A 24,503-nucleotide genomic window follows, 5' to 3' on the forward strand; every position below is an offset into this window, starting at 1 on the left:
ATTCCCTTTTTTAATGCAGAAAATAGGTGAAAAAGACTAGTGAAAATGAAGATGAGAGGTTAAATTATTAGGAGGAGCCAAACGACATCAATGATTTGTACTTGTCGAAGAGTCAGGCCAATTTTTTCCCCCTTGTTATAAGGAGAGGAAAAAAAAAGTTAAGTTGCATTTTATGATTTTGCAAGTAGCAAGGCAATCCAAAAAGTATGTAGAACCATTTTGTCAACTCCTGAGTCATCCCATTTTGCAGTAATACAGTTCTTAGCTTAGCATCCTATTTGAGGGGATGTTATTACTGGTCATTAATTTTTAAACTGTCACTTTTTTTTTTAGTTTAAATTACTTGATATAAACCTTGCAGAAGATAAAGATCATTATCCATCTTTCAGCAGTTCCGAGCTGAATGTCTTTAATATATAATGCTGGTGTGGCCAGTGTTCAGAAGAGATGTTTCTGGGACGAAAGTTCTCACTAATGTTTAGGTGTCCTGATGGACCCCTGCTGCTGGTGCAGCCTGCGAAAGGGTCAGAGCTCCTGGGTAGTAACCTGCCCTACATCTCCTCTGCAGGACGAGGACTCCTGTCCTAATTCTACTCGTGCTGTCTTTCATCTGGGGCTTGGTACCCCCCAGGGAAGTAGATTTGGGTCTGTCTTGGTCTCATCTTCTGTCTCCAGTAGTAGCCAAAAGCAGTTTCCTAGAGAAGAACACAAGAGGTGGGCAGGTGCGTGAAGGTACAGTCCTGATCCATTCACCACTTTCTAGTCATCTGTGATATCCTTGCATTTACCAGCCTTTGGTGGCTTTGCTTCCGTGAATTTGTTACTGTTTGTTCTGTATGTTTTGACATACTCGGTATCCTGTGGCAATGAGTTTCACACAATAACTATACGCTGTACTTAAAAATAACAGCAAAAGGACTCCTTTTGTATGTTCACCATCTCTGGTATTACAAGGACTAAGGACTAAGCAATAAAATCACCTGGAGGCAGGTACAAACCAGCTGTACCCTGTTCCTTTTTCTCGTACTACTTGCAGTCTTCGCTATATATCTTTCCTTTTCTAAGATGGAAAATCCCAGTTTATTTAGGCTTTCTCTGTACAAAGCTGGTTCAGTATCTTTGTCACTCTTCTCTGTACCTTTCTCAGTTTTACTATTTCTATTTTGATTTACTTAGGTGTTAATAGTTTGCTGATTTTTATGTGGTAGTTATTCAGATTTTAATAAGCACAGTAATTCAGGTTTTTGATGACTGCAATGTTGCCATTAAAGAATGGGTTTTAATTATTTGGAGATTTCAGACGTGTATATGCAGTTCAGTACCCATGACAATGCATTTTTATACTTTAATTAAGCTTCTTGAAGTACAGAACTCCTTTTTAAAAGTTTCATTGTCTCAGTAAGAAAAACTGTGTGACCTAGATAGCAGCTTCTGCAGCATTTCATTCGCTTTTGCGTGGGGAATACATGTCAGAGATATTTCTCAGGTGACAAAATAAGAAGATCCCAAGTCTCTCCAGAGCACAAGAATAACTGTTCTTCATCTCCTTTCTCCCTTGTGATGGGTACGATCACTTAGTATTTTGATACACTAGATAAATACAGTATTTATATTTCTAAGACTGTTTCTAAAGAGGGAATAAGGATAGGTTTTGATGACTGTTGGTCTCAGGAAATAAATCCCTTGACATGATGGCTTGAAAAGTGGTAGTTGGGCCTGTCCTTTACTCAGAACAAGGTATAAAGCTGAACATGTAACGATGGGAAAAAGAAATCACAGATGACTGTGGTGCTATGAAGTCTTACGGTGTCAATCTTCCAACATGTGGAGTCTCTTTTAAAATTCCAGCTCCTAGATTCTTGTGCCTTCTATAGACAGAAAATGAAATCTTCATGTAAAGTGAGTTCCCAGCTTTCAATATGGGGAGAAAATCGAAGTCCGTTTTAAAGATTAAGAATTATTTTTTTCTTGTTCTCCTGAGTGGAAATGCAAAGTCGCGATGATTGACTTGCCTTTCTTTTTTTTGTCTTCCTGGGAATTAGCAGTATTCATCAGACTCTTTGTTTGCTAACTTTGTAGACGTGGCCATTCCTTTAGGGCTTCATTTCTCTGTTTGTGGAAACTGATTCTGATGCTTCATGCAAATAATTTTCAAGGTTATGTTACTATTTTTGACCCCTGTTATTGTTTGGGGCCTTTTTTTTTTCATGATGTAAGAAAGTGTAAGCATCAAGCATGTTCACAAAAAGATATTTTAATTTTGTACTCTAGATTTACTGTGCGGGTGGTGAGGCACTGGAACAGGTTGCCCAGAGAAGCTGTGGCTGCCCCATCCCTGGAGGGGTTCAAGGCCAGGCTGGATGGGGCTTTGAGCAACCTGGTCTGGTGGGAGGTGTCCCTGCCCATGGCAGGGGGGTTGGAACTAGATTATATTTAAGGTCCCATCTAACTCTAACCGTTCTATGATTTTATGGGCACAATTCTTACTGTCTAGACTGAGAAGTCTAAAAATTTCTAGACTAGAACAGACCTGACAAAACTTCTTTTGCCTTAGTCATTGCTTTGAAAGTAGCCATTGCCAGATACTTTAGAGAAAGGTGTAGTAATGTTGCCACAAACAAATATCATTTCAGTAGCTTGCAGGACAAATTACCTTTCATGGTTTCCACATAGTGGATGACAGATGGTTGAGAGACGAGCATGAGATGTTGATACCTAGTAGACCTGTGGGTGTTCTCATCAGCCGTAGATGTGTCTCCTTCCAGAGAGTGGCTGAATTCACACAAACCTTGCTGTCTCCCCAGACCTCTCCTGTAGGATTGGCTGCTTTGATAGGATCCCGTGTGCCTTTTGAAAGCTGCATAGGTATCAGGTGTGGAGGGACTCCAGAAACAAATACAAAAACGCATGGTTTAAAGTGACATGTTGAAATGTTGTGTTTTGTTTGGAAATTTCACTGGTGGTCCTCAAACACTATTCACATCAAGATTTCAGATCTTCACCCCCCCAAATTATGAAGTATCTGTCTATTTACAGTAAGGCACATTCTGGCTGGACTTATGTCAAAAGCAATGGTCAACGGGTAGAAGGAAGGCAAACCTTAAGATGTTTCCAATTTTATAAAACATCAACAACCGATCATGTGGGTTTCTTCTGTCTTGCAATATGTGTTCATGTAGGTAGTCATCATCCCTTAATTTTATATTGGTCTGCATTCTGGTCTGCTCATCCAGGAGCTTGATCTCTTTGAAGCTCAGATATTTAAATAATAGCACAAATTTATGTACTTTTATTCCCTGTATCCATGATCTGATAGAAGAATTATCCTCCGGCATTGGCACCAAAAATGCGATTGTTCCAGCAATTGGTGCATTGGCACCAAAAATGCGATTGTTCCAGCAACCACCAGCTGTGTTTTGTCCCTAAACCAATACTAAATTCTCAAATATACTTCAGAATAGTACTCTGTGATCTCAGTGGTTTTTGTTCCCTCTCCTTATTCTTGTCCCTTATTATCATAAATAAGGATTATGTTAGGAGGTGGTTGCGCTTCCTATCAGTGAAAGAACATGCCTGCATGGTTGCAGGCACTCACTTGCCTGTGCTCTGCAGTAGGATTAATTAGCTGACTCTCTGGACTGGTATTAACGTGGTGTAGGAGGTTTCTGGACAGGAGCTGACTGATGTCTTGCCAGGCAGTAGCGCAGGCATAGAAAGCACGTGACTCTTTGCATCTTCATCAACGCACCTGAAGGGCGATCACATACCCCGGGAACGGCGTTATTGTGATGAATGTGTTTGTGCCGGGGCTCAGGGTGTGCAGGGCCCGTGTCCTGCAGAGGAGGAGGAGGAAACATTCCAAAAACTGGCTGGATGCGAGACTTGCCTTGCTGAAAAGTAACAGTGAAATGAAGGTTCCCAAGGTCACGTCACTGCCTACCATGGTATTTTGGAATTTGAAGGAGGCTTCATGGTTAGAATTGTAATATTTCTGTTCCTAAAACATGGGCTTCTCACAGCTGGGCAAAGGAAGGTCTCCAGGGACTGTTTCAAATACTATACCGTGATATGTAATCTGCCAGCCTTCATTTCAGCTCATACCATGAATTTAATGAGTTCTGATCCCTTAATTTTTTTCTTATATCAGTCCCACAGAGGAGTAAGATACAATCTCAGGTTGTTCCTGGTGGTCCATCCTGGGAGCCAGCTTTAGTATCGGAGGGCACCAGAGCTCTCCCTGCTACAGAACCCTGTGTGCTTCTCTCATCCCAGCAAGGACCGCAACCAGGACCTGGTCAATCAGTAGAGGATTGTTGCTGGATCATTTTCAAACCAGCAAAAGTCAATAAAATTGTGTCCTTTTCTAGATCCTGGATTTGCTATAAGCAGGAAAGACTGAAGACCGCAGACTGGCTGTTTTAGCACATCAGAAACTGGAGCCACAAAGTTCTTATTTTGCAAAAATGTGGTGTTTGGGAACCTTAGAGTGGCACCAAAGGAGTTGCATTGCTGAAGGAACTTCTGGTGCTGGGCTGTAGGCAGCCAGGTACACCTTCTCGCCAGCCATTCAAGAAAGGGCTTAACATACAACAGCTGGATGCAGCAGGGACACGGCGCTGGCGTTTGGTGAGACTCATGTTCCTCATCAGCCTCTGAAATACAGGCCAAAAAACTGCATTGGAGAAAATCCTTAATCTGCTTTTCCTGCCTGTCAGCCAGTCCCCCCCAAACAGAAAATTTTAATTTTTGTTTTGGGGATTCATCAGAGATCCGTTCCTGCTGTGGCATGTGGGTGCATTACTAGTGAATTTCAAACCTTGACCAATTTTAAAACAGTAAAAACATTCAAAATTGTATTGTATCAATTTCTTCACCTGGCCACAAGCTTTCTTGCTTTGCTTTTTGTAGATTCAACCTCCTTAAATTTATCACCTTCAGACTTTCAAAATTCCATCCCAAAGAGGCAAAAGAATATTTTTGCATCATTTTTTATAAAGTAAAATGAGATAGTTAGCTGTAAGTAAAAATAAATAACTGTGCTTGTCTCTCCGAGGGGATTTTTATATTCCTTTTCCACATTGAACTGCACTGTCCTCTAGTGGATATTTTAAGCAATTGGGTTTGTGTTTATAAATCTTTCACACTACTCTCTTACAGTAGGTTTAATCTTTATTTTCAAACGAACCATAAATGTTGTCCCATATAAAAACCTAGAAAATTAGAGTAATATTTCAGAACTGGATAAGAAAAAGTTACATTTGACCGGCCGTCCAAGTTATAATAGTATAGAAACATATAAAAATATTTGTATCTGTCTTATCAGTCGGAGCAGAAAGATCCAGAGTGAAGATGCAAGTGTATGGCATCTGTGGTTTATTACATTTTTACTCTGTTGTATTGAGAGTTGGAGATAATCTGCTTCTTTCACACTGAAATCAATGTTTTTAAACTGTGAATGAATGAATAGTGAAGACCAATGGAATAATAGGAAGGATTAAAGGCACCACTTCGGTATCCACATGGCTCAGGCACTGTAGGAGCTTGGGATAGGGGTTTATGTGCCCTGGGAAGGAGGGGGGGAAGCTGTTTTGGTGGCTTCCTGTACGTAGATCGTCTTCAAAAGATTATGGAACCTCAGCCTAAATTAATCTGCATTTGTGGATTTCTGCTTTATGTGAGATTCAGAGCTCTACCTTGTATGAAGTATCTGCTGTTGTTCGGTGCTACAGCACGTTGTTATCCTGAGCCTGCTGTAACTCTTCTGTGGCCATGACAAAGGTGGGAAATGAAAGAGAAATAACAACTTGCAAGTGCGAGTTTTTGTCCTCTCTCCTTTTGGGCTCAGAATTTGCGGTGTTAGTGCAGGCTGTGAAGGATGTTGGGCAGACTGGAGTGCAGTGGCTGCAGACAGCGAGATGTCCCATGTATAGATTTATAAATGGGCTGTAGGAAAGGTGGAATGCTTCACAGGTGCTGCCTGGATTAATCCTTACACGTAGGATGATCAGGTGTCGGTGTGCGTATTGTTAAGGCTAAGAATATTTTAGAGAAAAACAAGAAGAAAATACAGTAAATGCACATGCATTGTGTCTGTTTTTTCAGAGTGCAGGCAGGTAGGATAAAGCTGCTTCTGTAGGGAAAATGCCCTTAATTGAGTGGAACCTGGCAGCCTTGGGGAGGGTGTCGGTGATCCAGTGACATCCCAACAGATCCAGCACCATCCTTGCAGTTAATGTACAATTACACTGATTTAGGGTGGGGGTTTTTTTGGTGACAAACAGAATTTGGTTCAAATTTTTGGTTCAAAGCAGAATTGCAGGCTTTGTCAAGGCTCACTTTAACAAAAAGTCACCGTAAATTAAAACTGTTAGTTTTATGAATGAAGCAACACAGATTTTATGTAGATATACATAAATATATCTGATTTCCTACATAAAGAGAGCAAAGGCTGTCTGAGTGTCTGCATATATGTTCATATGGTATTTAGGAGCTGTGGGATTAATGGTTATTCCAGTATTTGCAAAATTTCAATACCGGATTTAGCATGAAGACCAGTTTCTGTCCCTGTTGCTTCCCAGCACTGGTGATACCTGGCAGACTGTGAGACTGTCGTGATGTCTTTGTGCTACTGTGGCTTCCCTTCTTTCTCCAGAGGAGCCCACCATCAGCTGCGAGTACCTTTGGTGGTGATTCTACATCTATCTGTTGTGACAGATGGGAAGAACCTAACCTATGGATATACTGCTGTCTTTAGTATCCTTAATAATGTTGCTGAAATAAAAAATAATTTTATGAGGCACCCTGTTGTGTAAAAATGGTTATTAGAATAATAATACTGTCAAGTAACTTGTCCTGTATGTAGAAAGTTTGCCCTCTTTTTAATATGTCCAATGTTCCATATGCATTAGATATTGAGCGTGTTAATATGTAGTGATTCTGTTATAAAATGGGAGGTTTATTTTTCTTAGAGACTTTAATACAGAGATTGTGCATTCTCTGTGTGCATGAAATAGTGAAAACCTTTTCATCTCTCTACTGGGTCTGAATGTTTAAGTTCTTTCAGCTGGAAATGCAAGACCTACTCAGGCTACAGAAGCGTACATAAACAATGTTCACAAATTTCAGCAGAGGTAAAGTGAATCTCCACATCATTTGGACTCATCTTTTGGCTTATTTGGAAGATTACAATAAAACCCAAGATTGAATTCTCTACCTGATTCAGTTTCTTATTGATTGAATCCTTTTAGACTCCTCTCTAATTTAACAGTGTATTTTTATTAAACCCAAGCATACAAACATCAATTATCCAAGCTGCATCTAATTTCCTTCAAGATTTTTTTTTTTTTCCTTTTGCTGCCAATGGATTAGAAGACCTGATTAGAATTCAGCTTGAAAGCTGAAAAGCAGATCCTTAAATGAGAATGTCTGCATTAGGAATTAAAATATCTGTACTGGGCATAAAATCCTCCTCCTTATCTCTAATAATGTAAACACGCTTGGTTAAGTTGATCTGTCACATGCCTGATGCAATGTCCCTGAATTAGGAGCATGTATTAGAAAGGGCGGAACGGTGTCTGTGGCTTGTCCCGCTGATAGAAAACATTACTAGAATAGTTCAACATCAAAGTGCTTTGCATAGACACCTCCTTATCATAAGGGTTAATGTGATAAGAGTTTGAAAGGGGCTCTATATTTACTTTATGTGCTTTTAGCAAGAAGGTTTGCATGTGCACAAGCAGCAGGAGCAAGACGGAGAAGGAGCCTTCTAAGGTTTTACTGTCTGTAGCTTCTACAGGGTTAAGGATTTTGTAACAATACAGAAGTGAAATAAATAATTGCAATGGCATCACCAGCTTCTTATCCAGAAAAATCTAAACTGGTAAACGCATGCGTTTAACATGACATTAAAGTGTTGGCCTATGTCTAAACTATAAGAAAGAGTTATAAAATCAATTAAATCATATGTTCTGTTTTGATTGGATTATTAATTTCTTTCTGATACCGGTTGTGCTCAGCCAGCCTGGATGAGGAAGCCATATCCAGGCTGTTACTGTGCAGGCTTTATGCACAGGAGCAGCTGGTGTCACGTACCACATCATCGTACCTGATTGCAGAGGGAGAAATTTGGATATCGGGATTTTTAAGTCAGTTTATTATTAATTATCGCTCTATTTATATGGAATTAGAGATATTTCATGCTTTGAATTTTGGTTATAGTATCAGGACACCCAGAAGAGTGAGCAATTCTTAATTGGATGACTCCGCTGCAGACAGTGAGGGGAGACAAGCAGCAGGGGTAGCAGCATCCGACTGCATCAGCACGGGGAAACTGAATGAAAGAGATAGTGTGGAATAGGCTTGAGAGGAGAAAATGGGGCCGTGCCCCATATGGTTGGATGGGAACTGTTCTGGCCACTTCTGGGTGTCATCAGGAGAAGTTGTGGAGCTGGAAGGAGCAGTAGATGATGAGAGAGATGTCAACAAGGTGGTGCCATCACCATCTTCATTCTACGACTTGTGCTGGCACTGGAGTTGAATAGTGCAATGTAAACACTTTGAATAAGTGATGTTTTTTCAGTCGAGGGCACTACTGAAGGAATGAGCTGATTTCTTGTGGGAAGCAAAGTGTTTGTTGAGACTTCTTTTATTTTTCCTTTTTTTATTGCTGCGTTGTGGATGACAGTATTGCTAACAGCGGCGAGCTTTCAATCAGGGTGTGTGACTGCACGTCCCAGGAGTTAATTGTCACATTGTGTCTGCAGAGAAGTGTTAGACCTGGTTGTGCAGAGCTACAAACGTGTGTGACTGGAGGGAATTTCTTTGGTGCTGGTATGAGTCTGGTTACCTGGAGGTGGGCAAAGCGAATCTGTTCAACTTGTGCAATGAGTTAAGCATAATTGCGGTTGACATCGTGCTCAAGTGAAATCCAGTGATATTTCATTCCTTCAAACCTAATCCCCTCTTTACTTTGTCTGCTTTTGAGTCAACGTGATTCTGGCAAAACTTGTTTGTGACACCCAGCGAAGCTTATTGTCGAGTTCCCCGAATGTTGTGATTAGCCCCACGGTGGAGTGAGGAACAGCGAAGCTGCATCTGTGAGGTGTCCCCCTGGGCTTTATAAGCCACGGTGGGAAGCCTGGCATATGAAGTTGGGTTCAGTATTATGCTGCCTTAACAAGGGGAAAGAAACCATCTTAGTATCTTGTATGTGTTAGCATCTTGTATGCTGTGAAAGGTAATTTTAGTGTGAATTTTGTGCAGGAATGTCAGTTTCCATAAACTGATAAATAACAGTTTTTTGAGGTTATCAATTCATCTGTTGTAATGAATGCTTTTCATTACATGCCTCTCTTTGTTAATTAGAAGGGATTTTTACTCCTCTTTATCAAGTCAGGGCAGGTATATTACCTTTTCTGTGTATGATAAAGTGCGTGTCCAGATTGTTTTGTGAAGTGTCCACACGAGTATTTCATTGCAGGTGCACACCCACATTCGTACTTTGTGTTTTCTGAGTTCCAGCCTCTCATGATTATTCAATACAATAAAAAGACCCAAATATAGATTGTTTAATGTCTTATTGTTTATACTTATCAGTAGAAATTCCCCTTTTCTGTGTAATAATGTGTTTATGACATTAATTAGCATGCCAGCTTAGACCAAGGCAATTAATGACTGCTACAGACTGCAGGAGCAATAGACTCACAATCAAGTTCTCTGAGGACAGAGGTGAAGCTTGTACCTTCCATAAATGAGAACCTGCCTGACAGAGGGGAATTTGTACCCTGGGTTGGATCCTTCATCTGTGTTTATTCAAAAAAAACAAAACAAAACACAGACAAATATCGCAACTGTTTCTATTCTGTTTCTTTCCTACAGGTTGAAGCAATACTTGTAAACATTTTTGGTGGGATCGTGAACTGTGCCATCATAGCCAACGGTATTACCAAAGCCTGTCGAGAGCTCGAGCTGAAGGTACCCCTGGTGGTCAGACTGGAAGGTGAGTCCTAATGGTTTCAGACAAAAATCGTCCCTCAGGTGCACCATGATCCATTTTGGCTTTCTCCCATCTCTGTGCTCTGACCAGATTGGTCCTGCAGAATATGGATATGCCCAATTCTTCACCCATAGCATGACGTGAAGTCAATAAACTCTTTCCGTCCCTACTCCTGTATCCCTGGTCCCTGGTGGTACTTGAAGCAATGAAATTTTGTAATGAAAGCATCATGGGTTTGCTTATAAGATTTGCAATGCAAATAGAAATTATTTTGATGCAAGTTTCTATTTACTGGAAGGTATTTCTTTTTCAAACATTTTTTCACTGAATCCATTATTGCTTAACCTGCAGCAACATACACTTTTCTTAAATTTACTCCAATAGCATAATTAAAAGAAAGATGTTGGAAACAGTATATGTAAGAGAGAGATTACTGTCCTTCTGCCCAAGTATCCAATCCACCTAAAATCCATTAAAAACCACAAGATTTGGTAATGGTAAGGAATTATCTTTTTTTTAGTACATCCAGCATTGTTTAATTGGAAACAAAAAAGTAAGAGAGAGGTGAGGAAGGGCGCTCTTTTGGCAGTTTAATATCATGGTGGAGCATGTGGAGTTCTGTCTCTCCTTTCTGAGAAGCAACCTGAGGGAGGAAGGGAGATTCTTCTTCTGCCATTGAGTGAAGAAGTACTTTGGTTGAAATGAGCACAACTCTGGTAAATTTAAAACATTTATTTTTTGGTAAGTAGGTGTGGAAAATAGAGGGTTTTCTGTTTGGGCTTTTTTAAGGCCTAAACATGAATGTTCATGTGGAAAGGGGGTAAAATTGCTTGGCATTGATGGTGGAAGAAGGAAATGCATCCTATTACGTACCTCAGGTACAAAACGAAAAGGTTTAACACTGAAATAGAGGGGGGAGGAAAAAATGCTTCTGACTCCACCGGACTCTTCCCTTTTCAAAAAATAAAGTCTCCAGGACTTTATTTTACGTTCCAGAGTGCGTTCTTGGTTTATCAAGGGCAGCCTTTTGCTGTAGTAAGGGCAAGAAATTTTAAATACAGTGGATTTTAGAAACAAATTGTGAAAATTTTCTTTGGGTGATGCAGCACCACTAAACACCTTAGGAGACTAAGTAGGTAGTTTAATATGGATGAAGGAGAGACTGATGGATGTTGGTTAGAAGCAGGAAAGTTTCATAATATAAAATCTCATTGTTTATCAGCCCTAGGCAGTGTTGTTCTAGTTTTTTGTTATAGCAAAAAGCTTCTCCTTCTGTCATAGCTGGCAAAAAGTTTATCAGAATGGAAAGACTTTCTTGTCTATTGTAGCTGTTACTTCTCAAGTGAAAATACTGGAAAGGCTTTTAGTTTTCCTTACAAAGAAGAGAGTTGGCAGTTGTTTTTTATGCAGTTTCTGAGACCAGTATAAGAGAAACAAGAAAATCAACTTGCTCACTTTACACTGCACTCTGCTTGGGCTGCCACTGGGGTTTCTTGACCTTTCTCCAGTACTTTTGATACTTCCATGATAGCACACAAGGGTGAATCTGTTTTTTTTTTAACGTGACTTCTGGGAAGATTGCAAGAGGCAGAGCAGTCCCTGAGCTGAATGAGGACAGTCCCGGTGCTCCTGATCTGTGGAGTTTGTATGGAAAAGAAGGTGTGGAGTGGGAGAGCTTCTGCCTGGGGGCTGCACAGAGCCCTGCAGAGGTGGCTGTGTGGTGCCTGCTCCTCTGGTGCCTGCGACCTTTGTGAGAGCCATGGGCTGCTTCGTCCTCAGAGGCCGAGGCTGAATCTTCAGAATGTCTAACACAGATTTTAATGCAAACATCTTTTCCTGATCATCTTCCTGTGATTGCTTACTGTTTACGAGGTTTCTCCTGGACTAGTTGCTGGCTCCAGAGGTGGTGATACCACGTTTTCTCTAGGGAACTCTGTCACAGTACAATACAGCAAATTCTCCCTTTTGCATAATATTTATCTCAAAAGTTTTAAAATTCCTTCTCTTATTCCTAGTGTTACCCATCTATTCATACTAAACAAATAGCTATGATGTTTACAACCTTCAGATGTTGTACTGAGAAACTGATAGTTTGTAACTCCTGCTTTTTCTGCCTCCTTAATCACCCAACCAAGCAATATACACATATATATTTAGTTCTTTAATCTTCCCTCAGAAATCAATCCCTCTGGATCCTTAAGCATCTTCGTCGTTGTTCTTTGAACTTACACCGGGTTATCCAAACATATAAGGATTTTGAATTAATAATGAGTGCTGTGGAAGCAATAAACCTACCCCAGACTTTTAAAAACATCACCAGTAACATTTTACATTTCAAAAGGAGAAAAAGGGAAAAGCATTTTTTGGAACTTCCATTTTGAACATTTTTCCAACAGAAGGTTCATGATTTATTCCTGTGAATCTAACAGATTTGTGACCTGCACTTTAAAGACTCTTTGCCCACATGCACTGTATTACAAATGTCTTGATGACTAGAGTTTTAATCAGTCAAATCTGTCTTGATTTAGCAGGATTCTGTGGACAAATCTTTGTTCTCAGTTGTATAATAATTACAAGCTGTTTTACCAGTGGATAAAGAAAGGATTACTCTTCTGTTTGAAAATGGTAACTTTATAATTACGTGTATTTACTTGCCTTATCAGTAAAGAACTCGCCAGCTGAGACGTGGGATTATTGTTGTTTAAAAAGCTCATGGACAAATGGAGAAACCACATATTCCAAATTTTATCTTTTACAGATGTAGAAAACTAACTTCTGCTGGTTTTATGCAGTGTTTTTCCCCTTTAAAGGGTAATGTACTTCAATTAAGTTTTGTGAGAACTAAGTCAGAGCACTGAATGAAAGCCAAACCTTGTTTCTCATTTCTGTATCTCAGAGTTAGATGTAAAGAAGAAATAATAAAAAAAAAGGATTGTGGATTAGATGTCCTCTTCCTATGCTAGAAATTTTCCATTCTTTCTCAAAAAATGAATTCTCTGCTTCTCTGGTTGTAGGACAAGAAGAATTGGGAGGAATTAGAAGTACTTAATATGTTGAAATACAGCTAGAAGCAAGTTCACTTTTATTCAAATGTCTGAATGCAAAATTTCCTATTATATTTTCAGCCATGTGATTCCTGACCTGCTGTGTTCTTCAGAATCTAATGATTTTTATATATATATATTCAGAAATCTTTTACTCACAAGTGCAGTTTTGCTCCAGTTTGTGTATCTTGCTCTCAAATATGGTTCAGCATGTACGCCTGTGATTTTCAATATCCCAAACTGCCTATCAAGAGAGAAGAATGGGGTGTTGCTAAGTCATATTTAGAACTTCATTTGTATCATTTCAGACATCTTGGGTTTAAACATTCAGTACAAATTTAAATGTGCTTGAGCCTTTCCCAGTTTGGATATAAACATGGGGCAAAGGAAAACAGCAAAATACTCTTTGGGAAAAGTTTAAGATAGAAAAGGGAAAATGGTGTGAACAGAATGGAAAGGATTTAATTGTCTCTTATAAGTAGGCGGTAAAAGTTGATTTATTTTTGCCAGAGCCAGCAAGGTGTGTGAGACACCAAAACTTCATAGGTTCCCTACCAAAAGATCATTATTAAAGCTTCTCGCTGGCCAAACCTCAAACTGATTCTTGGCTGAAGGTTGGCTAGTGATGACCTTTAAACCTTGTCCCCTATTCCCCAGTACCACTGTCTTTGAGACCTGAGAGGCTGGGATTTTCCAGCTGGTGGGCTACCAGGAATGACATCACCTGCACCCCTGCTGTGGGGTATATTTATTACTAGGATTTTTAGGTAACTAGTTGAATAGATTCCCTTTGCTAATGGAAGCAGAGATTTCAAGGCGATAGAAGTGTAAATGTGACCGATTGCATGTACCACAGACAGAGAGGTTGTTTCAGAACCCAAGTTTCAAGAGCTTGAAAGTATCTGCTGATAATTTTATCTTTCCTGTTTTTCTGAGGATTGTCGTTGACATTAATACGTGTCAGAAGGAAAAACCTTCTTTTTCTCATCAGAAAGCCATTCCCTTAATAGGAGTCAAGTTTAAAGAAACCCCAACAAACAAAAAAAAACATTGAGATTAATATGTGTCAGCAGGAAATACCTTCTTTTTCTTATCAGAAAGCCATTCCCTTCATAGGAGTCAAGTTTAAAAAAACCCCAACAAACAAACAAAAACCACCACCCAAACGAAAAAAAACCAGCAACAACAACAACAGACCTACAGCCTTTGGTCCTGTGCCATACAAACAAAAAAACCCAGCAACAACAACAACAGACCTACAGCCTTTGGTCCTGTGAATTTCCACCATTTCTGGGTTGGCTGCAGTGAAGGTGAAGGGCAGGTTATTTTGATGCTCTGTGTATGGGATTCTGTTTACAGTTCTCTGACACCATCCAGTGGCAGGAGGTTAATGTTAGAACTATGGGATTATTTATTTGTTTATTTTAACATCTACTGCAATAAGATGATTCCCTTTGCAGATTCCTAATTTTATTTCCAGTGTTTTCTGAATGTTTAATTTTAAAACTCTTACCTCTGCCTTAAGCAGGATCTCATTATAGTTTCTGTATTCTACATATACCTAAAATACTTATCACAATGGGATAAAAAGCTATCATTTAAAAAAAGAAAATTACAGCAAAGGAAATGCTTGCTGAAAAATACATTCAGTTTTATGGCCTGTCTATAAAACAGTATTTTATATAATAAGTACAAAGTGTACCCTTACTCTTTTGATTGCAGTGAGATTTTTTTTTAGCTTTTATATTTTCATTTGTCTGCATAAACTGCCCCTTCCCTTTGTGGTGGACTGTGTTTTGTATTGATTTTGTAATGCGTGTTCGACAAGTGGTGTGTGGAGCAATCAATGCAGAGCAGAATAGATCCAATGTAGTGTTCCCACTCTGTCCTCTTAGTAAATTAATATTGGCCACTTAGTCAAGAGCAAAAGTTAGTTTTAAACAAGTTTTAAACACTATGTGTCTTTCACAAACAGCATAATATTTTTCTGTGAGAAATTTCCAGGACCGTTTTTTTCCCCTCTTTCCATTTTTTTTCCCTACAACACTTTGTCTTGTAGAATCCTATTTGTGAGATCGTTACAATCTTGGCGGGTTTAAATGTTTATCACACTTGTATCTACATCATAGATAAAACCTTCAAGACTTGATGGGAATCGCTATACAAATGTGAGGAACTTGATGGAGAAGAGAACCTTTGTGATGGCTTCTAACTTCCCTGTGCAGTTCTGTACTGGGAATTAGCAGTTGCCGCATTACATTATGTAGGGTGGTTGAAAAAAAAATGGAGTATGCTCTTTTTTTGCCCATAATATTCTTTTTTTCTGTTCCACATTACGTTATGTAGGGTGGTTGAAAAAAAAAATGGAGTATGCTCTTTTTTTTGCCCATAATATTCTTTTTTTCTGTAGCAAAAGTCCTGTACCGTTCTGAATGTTACTACACAACCAAATCCCTCTTCTGTCAAGGATTTCAAATGTCTTTGACCTTCCTACCTCAGTTCCACAGTGTGTCCTCTGTGTATTGATGGGAAGCGTGACCTCTTCTGCCAGGGCTTTCAAACAGCTGGCAGATGGGGTCCCGCCTTCCTCTTCCTCTCCTGGCACAAAGGGCTGGAACCTGCTGCCACAAGGTTGTCTTTGGTCTCTCTTGGTGCCAGGAGTGGGAATCCCGACGTGAAATGGACTTCAGAATTTCTCTGCTTCTGCTTTACAGTTTCTACAATTTTACAAAGGCTGCCAAAACCCCAAATCACTTCTTCAAAATGAACATTCTTTAAGTCGCACAGTAAAAACTATGCTCCTTGCTTGGTTAATAATTAAGGCTATAATTAGTGTATAGCTTCAAATATAATTAAAATTCATTTTGCTAGGTCTAGGAATTACAAAGTAATTAAGCATTTTGACGTGGCAAACGAACAAGGAGCTTGATGTAGACACGGGGGCTGGAAATGATCCTAAAGAGGATCAGCTCCGAGTCTGGTGCTTGTGAGTAGCGTGACCCCACAGTGTGGATTCCCCTTCCTCGGTTGGGGACCTGACTCCAGGTTCTTCTGTGGTGCAGAGCAATATCAGTGATCAAAAACGTCACTTGGCTTTGCTGGAGAAAGCTCTGGAGAATTCCTATTTTCTGTCTGTCTTTTGGTTTCCATCAAGAATAAGTTAGAGTGAACAGGAAGGCGAGGCGCTTGTCTTTTATACATGTGAAAAAACATGCTTTCCTGAAATATCTATTTAAATTTATGGGTTTTTTCCTTTCCTGTGCATGTCCTCTATTGACTATATTTGAATTCCTTATGTACAAAATGGAGCACTGTGGATTTTAGAAACAAATTGTGAAAATTTTCTTTGGGTGATGCAGCACCACTAAACACCTTAGGAGACTAAGTAGGTAGTTTAATATGGATGAAGGAGAGACTGATGGATGTTGGTTAGAAGCAGGAAAGTTTCATAATATAAAATCTCATTGTTTATCAGCCCTAGGCAGTGTTGTTCTAGTTTTTTGTTATAGCAAAAAGCTTCTCCTTCTGTCATAGCTGGCAAAAAGTTTATCAGAATGGAAAGACTTTCTTGTCTATTGTAGCTGTTACTTCTCAAGTGAAAATACTGGAAAGGCTTTTAGTTTTCCTTACAAAGAAGAGAGTTGGCAGTTGTTTTTTATGCAGTTTCTGAGACCAGTATAAGAGAAACAAGAAAATCAACTTGCTCACTTTACACTGCACTCTGCTTGGGCTGCCACTGGGGTTTCTTGACCTTTCTCCAGTACTTTTGATACTTCCATGATAGCACACAAGGGTGAATCTGTTTTTTTTTTAACGTGACTTCTGGGAAGATTGCAAGAGGCAGAGCAGTCCCTGAGCTGAATGAGGACAGTCCCGGTGCTCCTGATCTGTGGAGTTTGTATGGAAAAGAAGGTGTGGAGTGGGAGAGCTTCTGCCTGGGGGCTGCACAGAGCCCTGCAGAGGTGGCTGTGTGGTGCCTGCTCCTCTGGTGCCTGCGACCTTTGTGAGAGCCATGGGCTGCTTCGTCCTCAGAGGCCGAGGCTGAATCTTCAGAATGTCTAACACAGATTTTAATGCAAACATCTTTTCCTGATCATCTTCCTGTGATTGCTTACTGTTTACGAGGTTTCTCCTGGACTAGTTGCTGGCTCCAGAGGTGGTGATACCACGTTTTCTCTAGGGAACTCTGTCACAGTACAATACAGCAAATTCTCCCTTTTGCATAATATTTATCTCAAAAGTTTTAAAATTCCTTCTCTTATTCCTAGTGTTACCCATCTATTCATACTAAACAAATAGCTATGATGTTTACAACCTTCAGATGTTGTACTGAGAAACTGATAGTTTGTAACTCCTGCTTTTTCTGCCTCCTTAATCACCCAACCAAGCAATATACACATATATATTTAGTTCTTTAATCTTCCCTCAGAAATCAATCCCTCTGGATCCTTAAGCATCTTCGTCGTTGTTCTTTGAACTTACACCGGGTTATCCAAACATATAAGGATTTTGAATTAATAATGAGTGCTGTGGAAGCAATAAACCTACCCCAGACTTTTAAAAACATCACCAGTAACATTTTACATTTCAAAAGGAGAAAAAGGGAAAAGCATTTTTTGGAACTTCCATTTTGAACATTTTTCCAACAGAAGGTTCATGATTTATTCCTGTGAATCTAACAGATTTGTGACCTGCACTTTAAAGACTCTTTGCCCACATGCACTGTATTACAAATGTCTTGATGACTAGAGTTTTAATCAGTCAAATCTGTCTTGATTTAGCAGGATTCTGTGGACAAATCTTTGTTCTCAGTTGTATAATAATTACAAGCTGTTTTACCAGTGGATAAAGAAAGGATTACTCTTCTGTTTGAAAATGGTAACTTTATAATTACGTGTATTTACTTGCCTTATCAGTAAAGAACTCGCCAGCTGAGACGTGGGATTATTGTTGTTTAAAAAGCTCATGGACAAATGGAGAAACCACATATTCCAAATTTTATCTTTTACAGATGTAGAAAACTAACTTCTGCTGGTTTTATGCAGTGTTTTTCCCCTTTAAAGGGTAATGTACTTCAATTAAGTTTTGTGAGAACTAAGTCAGAGCACTGAATGAAAGCCAAACCTTGTTTCTCATTTCTGTATCTCAGAGTTAGATGTAAAGAAGAAATAATAAAAAAAAAGGATTGTGGATTAGATGTCCTCTTCCTATGCTAGAAATTTTCCATTCTTTCTCAAAAAATGAATTCTCTGCTTCTCTGGTTGTAGGACAAGAAGAATTGGGAGGAATTAGAAGTACTTAATATGTTGAAATACAGCTAGAAGCAAGTTCACTTTTATTCAAATGTCTGAATGCAAAATTTCCTATTATATTTTCAGCCATGTGATTCCTGACCTGCTGTGTTCTTCAGAATCTAATGATTTTTATATATATATATTCAGAAATCTTTTACTCACAAGTGCAGTTTTGCTCCAGTTTGTGTATCTTGCTCTCAAATATGGTTCAGCATGTACGCCTGTGATTTTCAATATCCCAAACTGCCTATCAAGAGAGAAGAATGGGGTGTTGCTAAGTCATATTTAGAACTTCATTTGTATCATTTCAGACATCTTGGGTTTAAACATTCAGTACAAATTTAAATGTGCTTGAGCCTTTCCCAGTTTGGATATAAACATGGGGCAAAGGAAAACAGCAAAATACTCTTTGGGAAAAGTTTAAGATAGAAAAGGGAAAATGGTGTGAACAGAATGGAAAGGATTTAATTGTCTCTTATAAGTAGGCGGTAAAAGTTGATTTATTTTTGCCAGAGCCAGCAAGGTGTGTGAGACACCAAAACTTCATAGGTTCCCTACCAAAAGATCATTATTAAAGCTTCTCGCTGGCCAAACCTCAAACTGATTCTTGGCTGAAGGTTGGCTAGTGATGACCTTTAAACCTTGTCCCCTATTCCCCAGTACCACTGTCTTTGAGACCTGAGAGGCTGGGATTTTCCAGCTGGTGGGCTACCAGGAATGACATCACCTGCACCCCTGCTGTGGGGTATATTTATTACTAGGATTTTTAGGTAACTAGTTGAATAGATTCCCTTTGCTAATGGAAGCAGAGATTTCAAGGCGATAGAAGTGTAAATGTGACCGATTGCATGTACCACAGACAGAGAGGTTGTTTCAGAACCCAAGTTTCAAGAGCTTGAAAGTATCTGCTGATAATTTTATCTTTCCTGTTTTTCTGAGGATTGTCATTGAGATTAATATGTGTCAGCAGGAAATACCTTCTTTTTCTTATCAGAAAGCCATTCCCTTCATAGGAGTCAAGTTTAAAAAAACCCCAACAAACAAACAAAAACCACCACCCAAACGAAAAAAAACCAGCAACAACAACAACAGACCTACAGCCTTTGGTCCTGTGAATTTCCACCATTTCTGGGTTGGCTGCAGTGAAGGTGAAGGGCAGGTTATTTTGATGCTCTGTGTATGGGATTCTGTTTACAGTTCTCTGACACCATCCAGTGGCAGGAGGTTAATGTTAGAACTATGGGATTATTTATTTGTTTATTTTAACATCTACTGCAATAAGATGATTCCCTTTGCAGATTCCTAATTTTATTTCCAGTGTTTTCTGAATGTTTAATTTTAAAACTCTTACCTCTGCCTTAAGCAGGATCTCATTATAGTTTCTGTATTCTACATATACCTAAAATACTTATCACAATGGGATAAAAAGCTATCATTTAAAAAAAGAAAATTACAGCAAAGGAAATGCTTGCTGAAAAATACATTCAGTTTTATGGCCTGTCTATAAAACAGTATTTTATATAATAAGTACAAAGTGTACCCTTACTCTTTTGATTGCAGTGAGATTTTTTTTTAGCTTTTATATTTTCATTTGTCTGCATAAACTGCCCCTTCCCTTTGTGGTGGACTGTGTTTTGTATTGATTTTGTAATGCGTGTTCGACAAGTGGTGTGTGGAGCAATCAATGCAGAGCAGAATAGATCCAATGTAGTGTTCCCACTCTGTCCTCTTAGTAAATTAATATTGGCCACTTAGTCAAGAGCAAAAGTTAGTTTTAAACAAGTTTTAAACACTATGTGTCTTTCACAAACAGCATAATATTTTTCTGTGAGAAATTTCCAGGACCGTTTTTTTCCCCTCTTTCCATTTTTTTTCCCTACAACACTTTGTCTTGTAGAATCCTATTTGTGAGATCGTTACAATCTTGGCGGGTTTAAATGTTTATCACACTTGTATCTACATCATAGATAAAACCTTCAAGACTTGATGGGAATCGCTATACAAATGTGAGGAACTTGATGGAGAAGAGAACCTTTGTGATGGCTTCTAACTTCCCTGTGCAGTTCTGTACTGGGAATTAGCAGTTGCCGCATTACATTATGTAGGGTGGTTGAAAAAAAAATGGAGTATGCTCTTTTTTTGCCCATAATATTCTTTTTTTCTGTAGGAAAAGTCCTGTACCGATCTGAATGTTACTACACAACCAAATCCCTCTTCTGTCAAGGATTTCAAGTGTCTTTGACCTTCCTACCTCAGTTCCACAGTGTGTCCTCTGTGTATCGATGGGAAGCATGACCTCTTCTGCCAGGGCTTTCAAACAGCTGGCAGATGGGGTCCCGCCTTCCTCTTCCTCTCCTGGCACAAAGGGCTGGAACCTGCTGCCACAAGGTTGTCTTTGGTCTCTCTTGGTGCCGGGAGTGGGAATCCCGACGTGAGCACCCTGATGAAATGGACTTCAGAATTTCTCTACTTCTGCTCCACAGTTTCTACAATTTTACAAAGGCTGCCAAAACCCCAAATCACTTCTTCAAAATGAACATTCTTTAAGTCGCACAGTAAAAACTATGCTCCTTGCTTGGTTAATAATTAAGGCTATAATTAGTGTATAGCTTCAAATATAATTAAAATTCATTTTGCTAGGTCTAGGAATTACAAAGTAATTAAGCATTTTGACGTGGCAAACGAACAAGGAGCTTGATGTAGACACGGGGGCTGGAAATGATCCTAAAGAGGATCAGCTCCGAGTCTGGTGCTTGTGAGTAGCGTGACCTCACAGTGTGGATTCCCCTTCCTTGGTTGGGGACCCAACTCCAGGTTCTTCTGTGGTGCAGAGCAATATCAGTGATCAAAAACGTCACTTGGCTTTGCTGGAGAAAGCTCTGGAGAATTCCTATTTTCTGTCTGTCTTTTGGTTTCCATCAAGAATAAGTTAGAGTGAACAGGAAGGCGAGGCGCTTGTCTTTTATACATGTGAAAAAACATGCTTTCCTGAAATATCTATTTAAATTTATGGGTTTTTTCCTTTCCTGTGCATGTCCTCTATTGACTATATTTGAATTCCTTATGTACAAAATGGAGCACTTGCAGCAGCAGAGGAGGGACCAGTGTCATGGCTGAATGCTTCAGAGAGCTCTGTGTTCCCCCTTTTTAGCGGAGGTGCAAAAAAAGCTTATTCAAGAATGGCCCAAAACCAGCTAGATTTTTAGAATTACTCAAATTTTTGTCTTTCAATAGCGCATTTTGCAGCTTTCAGTTTATACGGGTGAATTTTAGTTACTGTTGGTTCACTGACCGCTGATCAGCTGTAGCTGATTGTTGTTAATAAATGCATTAAATCTTCTGAATGTCCTGAAGGGCTGATGCGTGATCCATTTCCACTGCTCTTGCTGGGTGCCCCAGCTGACTCTGTCTGTCTGGGATGGACCCTCTGAGCTTCACAAAGCCCCTCTTGTGGATGCAAGAGCCATTGTCAGATGACATTGTCCGTCAAAATTGTCACAGAAATTAAGAGTTCCTTCTTCCCAGCTCGGCCTAAACCCCTCATTGAATGTTGTTAAACTGAAATGACGTGTCGTTTGAAGCATTAACTTCTTTTACAGATACTTGATAGAAAGTGCTCATTTATTCATTAATATTAATTACTAATTATAGTAAATGTTCTTTTTTAGGAACAAATGTTCACGAAGCCCAGCGTATTCTGAATGAAAGTGGACTCCCCATCACGTCTGCAAATGACCTTGAGGATGCAGCAAAGAAGGCAGTGGCAAGTGTGGCCAAAAAATAACAGCTTTAAGATGTTCTGGAGGAAAGTGTGTGTGTTTCACAAGATGTCATTCCTGTTATTATTTCAGAGAGGATTAACAGAATTTTCTTAATCAGTCATCAGTGTTGGTGGACTTAATTTATGATACGTGGCAAACTCAGGCCATAGGCTTGCAAGTCAGGCTTCTGAAATTTTGCAGCTGTGCTCTTGAAAAGTTTGTGTGTCTTCATCTAATTTTGGTAATTTTGTTATTCAGAATTGTGATAAGTAATACTTCACTTCATAAAGCTCTTTTTCTGCTTTCCTTCCAAAATTGTCACTGATAAACTCATGATGAGATACAATAATGAGCAATTGACTTCTGTCAACAGAATTGTTCTGTAATCAAACACGCATAGTTCACCAATTTCACAATATTTTCATTCATGTTTTTATATTGTAAAGAGCAAACTAATAATGGGTTTATATTTTTTATGGACTTTTACAATAATGTAAAAAATTGTGCTTACAATATCTATTTTTATTCAAATGAATAATGTTTATTTTCTTTTTTAGAAACCACACATTTTGCCTTAAGATGATTTCCTTTTGTAGATGCCAAAGTATACCTCACAATAGGAAAAGGGATGGAATAGTTGGGAGTGAAAGGACCTTCCACTGTTATACTGTGCCTATCAGCCAGTGAAATGGGATTAATTTTATTTTCTCTAGAGTTTTTGGAGCTGAGGTGCAGTATTTCTAGGTGTGACAGTGCCACAGAGAGAGCTCTAGGAGGATGCATCCGCCAGGACGAAAATGGCTGTTAACTTTTTAAAATAACCTCTTTCATAAGTATGTTACTACTGTGAGGTTTTAAAATAAGATGAGAACATGAAGCAGTTTTCTGTCAGGAGCACGGAGCATTCTTCAATTGATTTAACTACCAAAAACCAATTCTGATATATTGGGAATAAAACACAAATGAACTCTTCCATTTTTAAAGTATTTGATTTCTCAGGCATCAGTAAAAATATATTGAAGAAAAAAAAAAAACCCAAACTTTCAGTACTCAGATATTGGCTGAGATTTATTTTGATTATGTATTCTTTGTAACAGTCAAAATTCAAGCTCTTAGTTACACAAATCATCCATTCAGGGAACAGAAGACGATACCAAATGGTTTGTGTAACTAAAGAACTTGGTACAAATCTCACGCAGCCCAGGAATTACATGTTAAAATCATCAATAAATTTGAAAAGTGAACAAATGAGTGGATATTATGATCTGGTCCTGTTAAATGGGCAGAGGTTTAAAAATTTGTGTAATAAATTCTTAATTGTGATTTTTGAGCAGCTCTAATCAATATCGTGTTCTCCTTAGAAAAATGTAAATAAATTTTTCTTGACATTTCCATTAAAACCGTTACATTCAAAATAATTTATCTGCACTAATCTCTGGCTCTTGACACACAGAGTATAGATAGGTTGCTATCATCAATTACTGTAGGTTTGTTTTTCTTCTCCATTCCTTTCTCTACGTATTGCTCAAGGAAAAAATGTATGACCATTAGAATCTCAATAAATACGCCACTAGATATGTTTGTATTGACTGAATGAAGGAGAAGGGTAGCGTTAGCAGTTCTTGGGAAGCATATAGAAGCACACTGCTTTTGAAGAAAGAAATGTTTACCTCACCACAAGGAATAAAAAAGTCACACTCTATTTTATATATTTTAATACTGGAAATAGAAGCATTCTGTGGAAGAACTTTTGTTTATGCAAAATTGTCACACACTGTGTATCTAACTGCTGGTCTCAAAGCCATTCATTTTGCGTGTACATGATTAGTATTCTGCAAAGATTAACACTATGTACACCGTTTTGTCAAATAAATGTGAAAATGAACCCATTTTATGCCTTTGTCCTTTCTATAAAATTGAATTTTTTTTTAATTTCCTATTGTGTCCTGCATTCTTTCATTTAGCATTTTGTCACAGGTGGGTGAAATCAAATGTATAGGAATTTATTTTCAATTGGGTAATATTGGTATGCTTTTATATATGTGCTTTTTAGCTTAAAATAGTAAAACTTTTTATCTCCCTCTATATATTTTATATTGCATATTAATTGTATAGATATATGTAGATATAGAAAAGATACATATAAAAGATATATGTATCTATATATTGATATATACATATATGTTTTTATATGTATATAGAAAAGACACACGTAAAAGATATCATATCTTTTATATCACATATATATGTGGGCTAATGGCGGTACACACAAGTTTTACTCCTATTAAGCCACATACAGAACAGAGTGGTATAATTTTAAATTTTCAGATGTCGTATGGAAAATTTCATAAGCTGGTTGGTGTTTTTGAACGTTTGGTGTTTCACTTGTGCCAAGGGGCTGTTCGCTCCC

At 38.7% G+C, this 24,503-nt stretch overlaps 1 protein-coding gene across 4 annotated transcripts in view; it reads left to right on the forward strand.

The window, feature by feature from the left end:
- The window catches only part of SUCLG2 (succinate-CoA ligase, GDP-forming, beta subunit), a 139,153-nt gene extending 115,171 nt beyond the window's left edge, over positions 1–23,982 (forward strand). For all 4 annotated transcript variants that reach the window (XM_014946839.1, XM_014946842.1, XM_014946840.1 and 1 more), the window contains exons 10-11: positions 9,877–9,997; positions 22,001–23,982. In XM_014946839.1, coding sequence (XP_014802325.1) covers positions 9,877–9,997; positions 22,001–22,116 — 237 coding nt within the window. In that variant the 3' untranslated portion in view covers positions 22,117–23,982. The remainder of the gene's footprint in view (positions 1–9,876; positions 9,998–22,000) is intronic.
- The last annotated feature ends 521 nt before the right edge of the window (positions 23,983–24,503 follow it).

The sequence above is a fragment of the Calidris pugnax genome, unplaced genomic scaffold (genome assembly GCF_001431845.1).
Source record: "Calidris pugnax isolate Ruff unplaced genomic scaffold, ASM143184v1 scaffold81, whole genome shotgun sequence".
NCBI classification, from domain to species: Eukaryota; Metazoa; Chordata; class Aves; order Charadriiformes; family Scolopacidae; genus Calidris; species Calidris pugnax.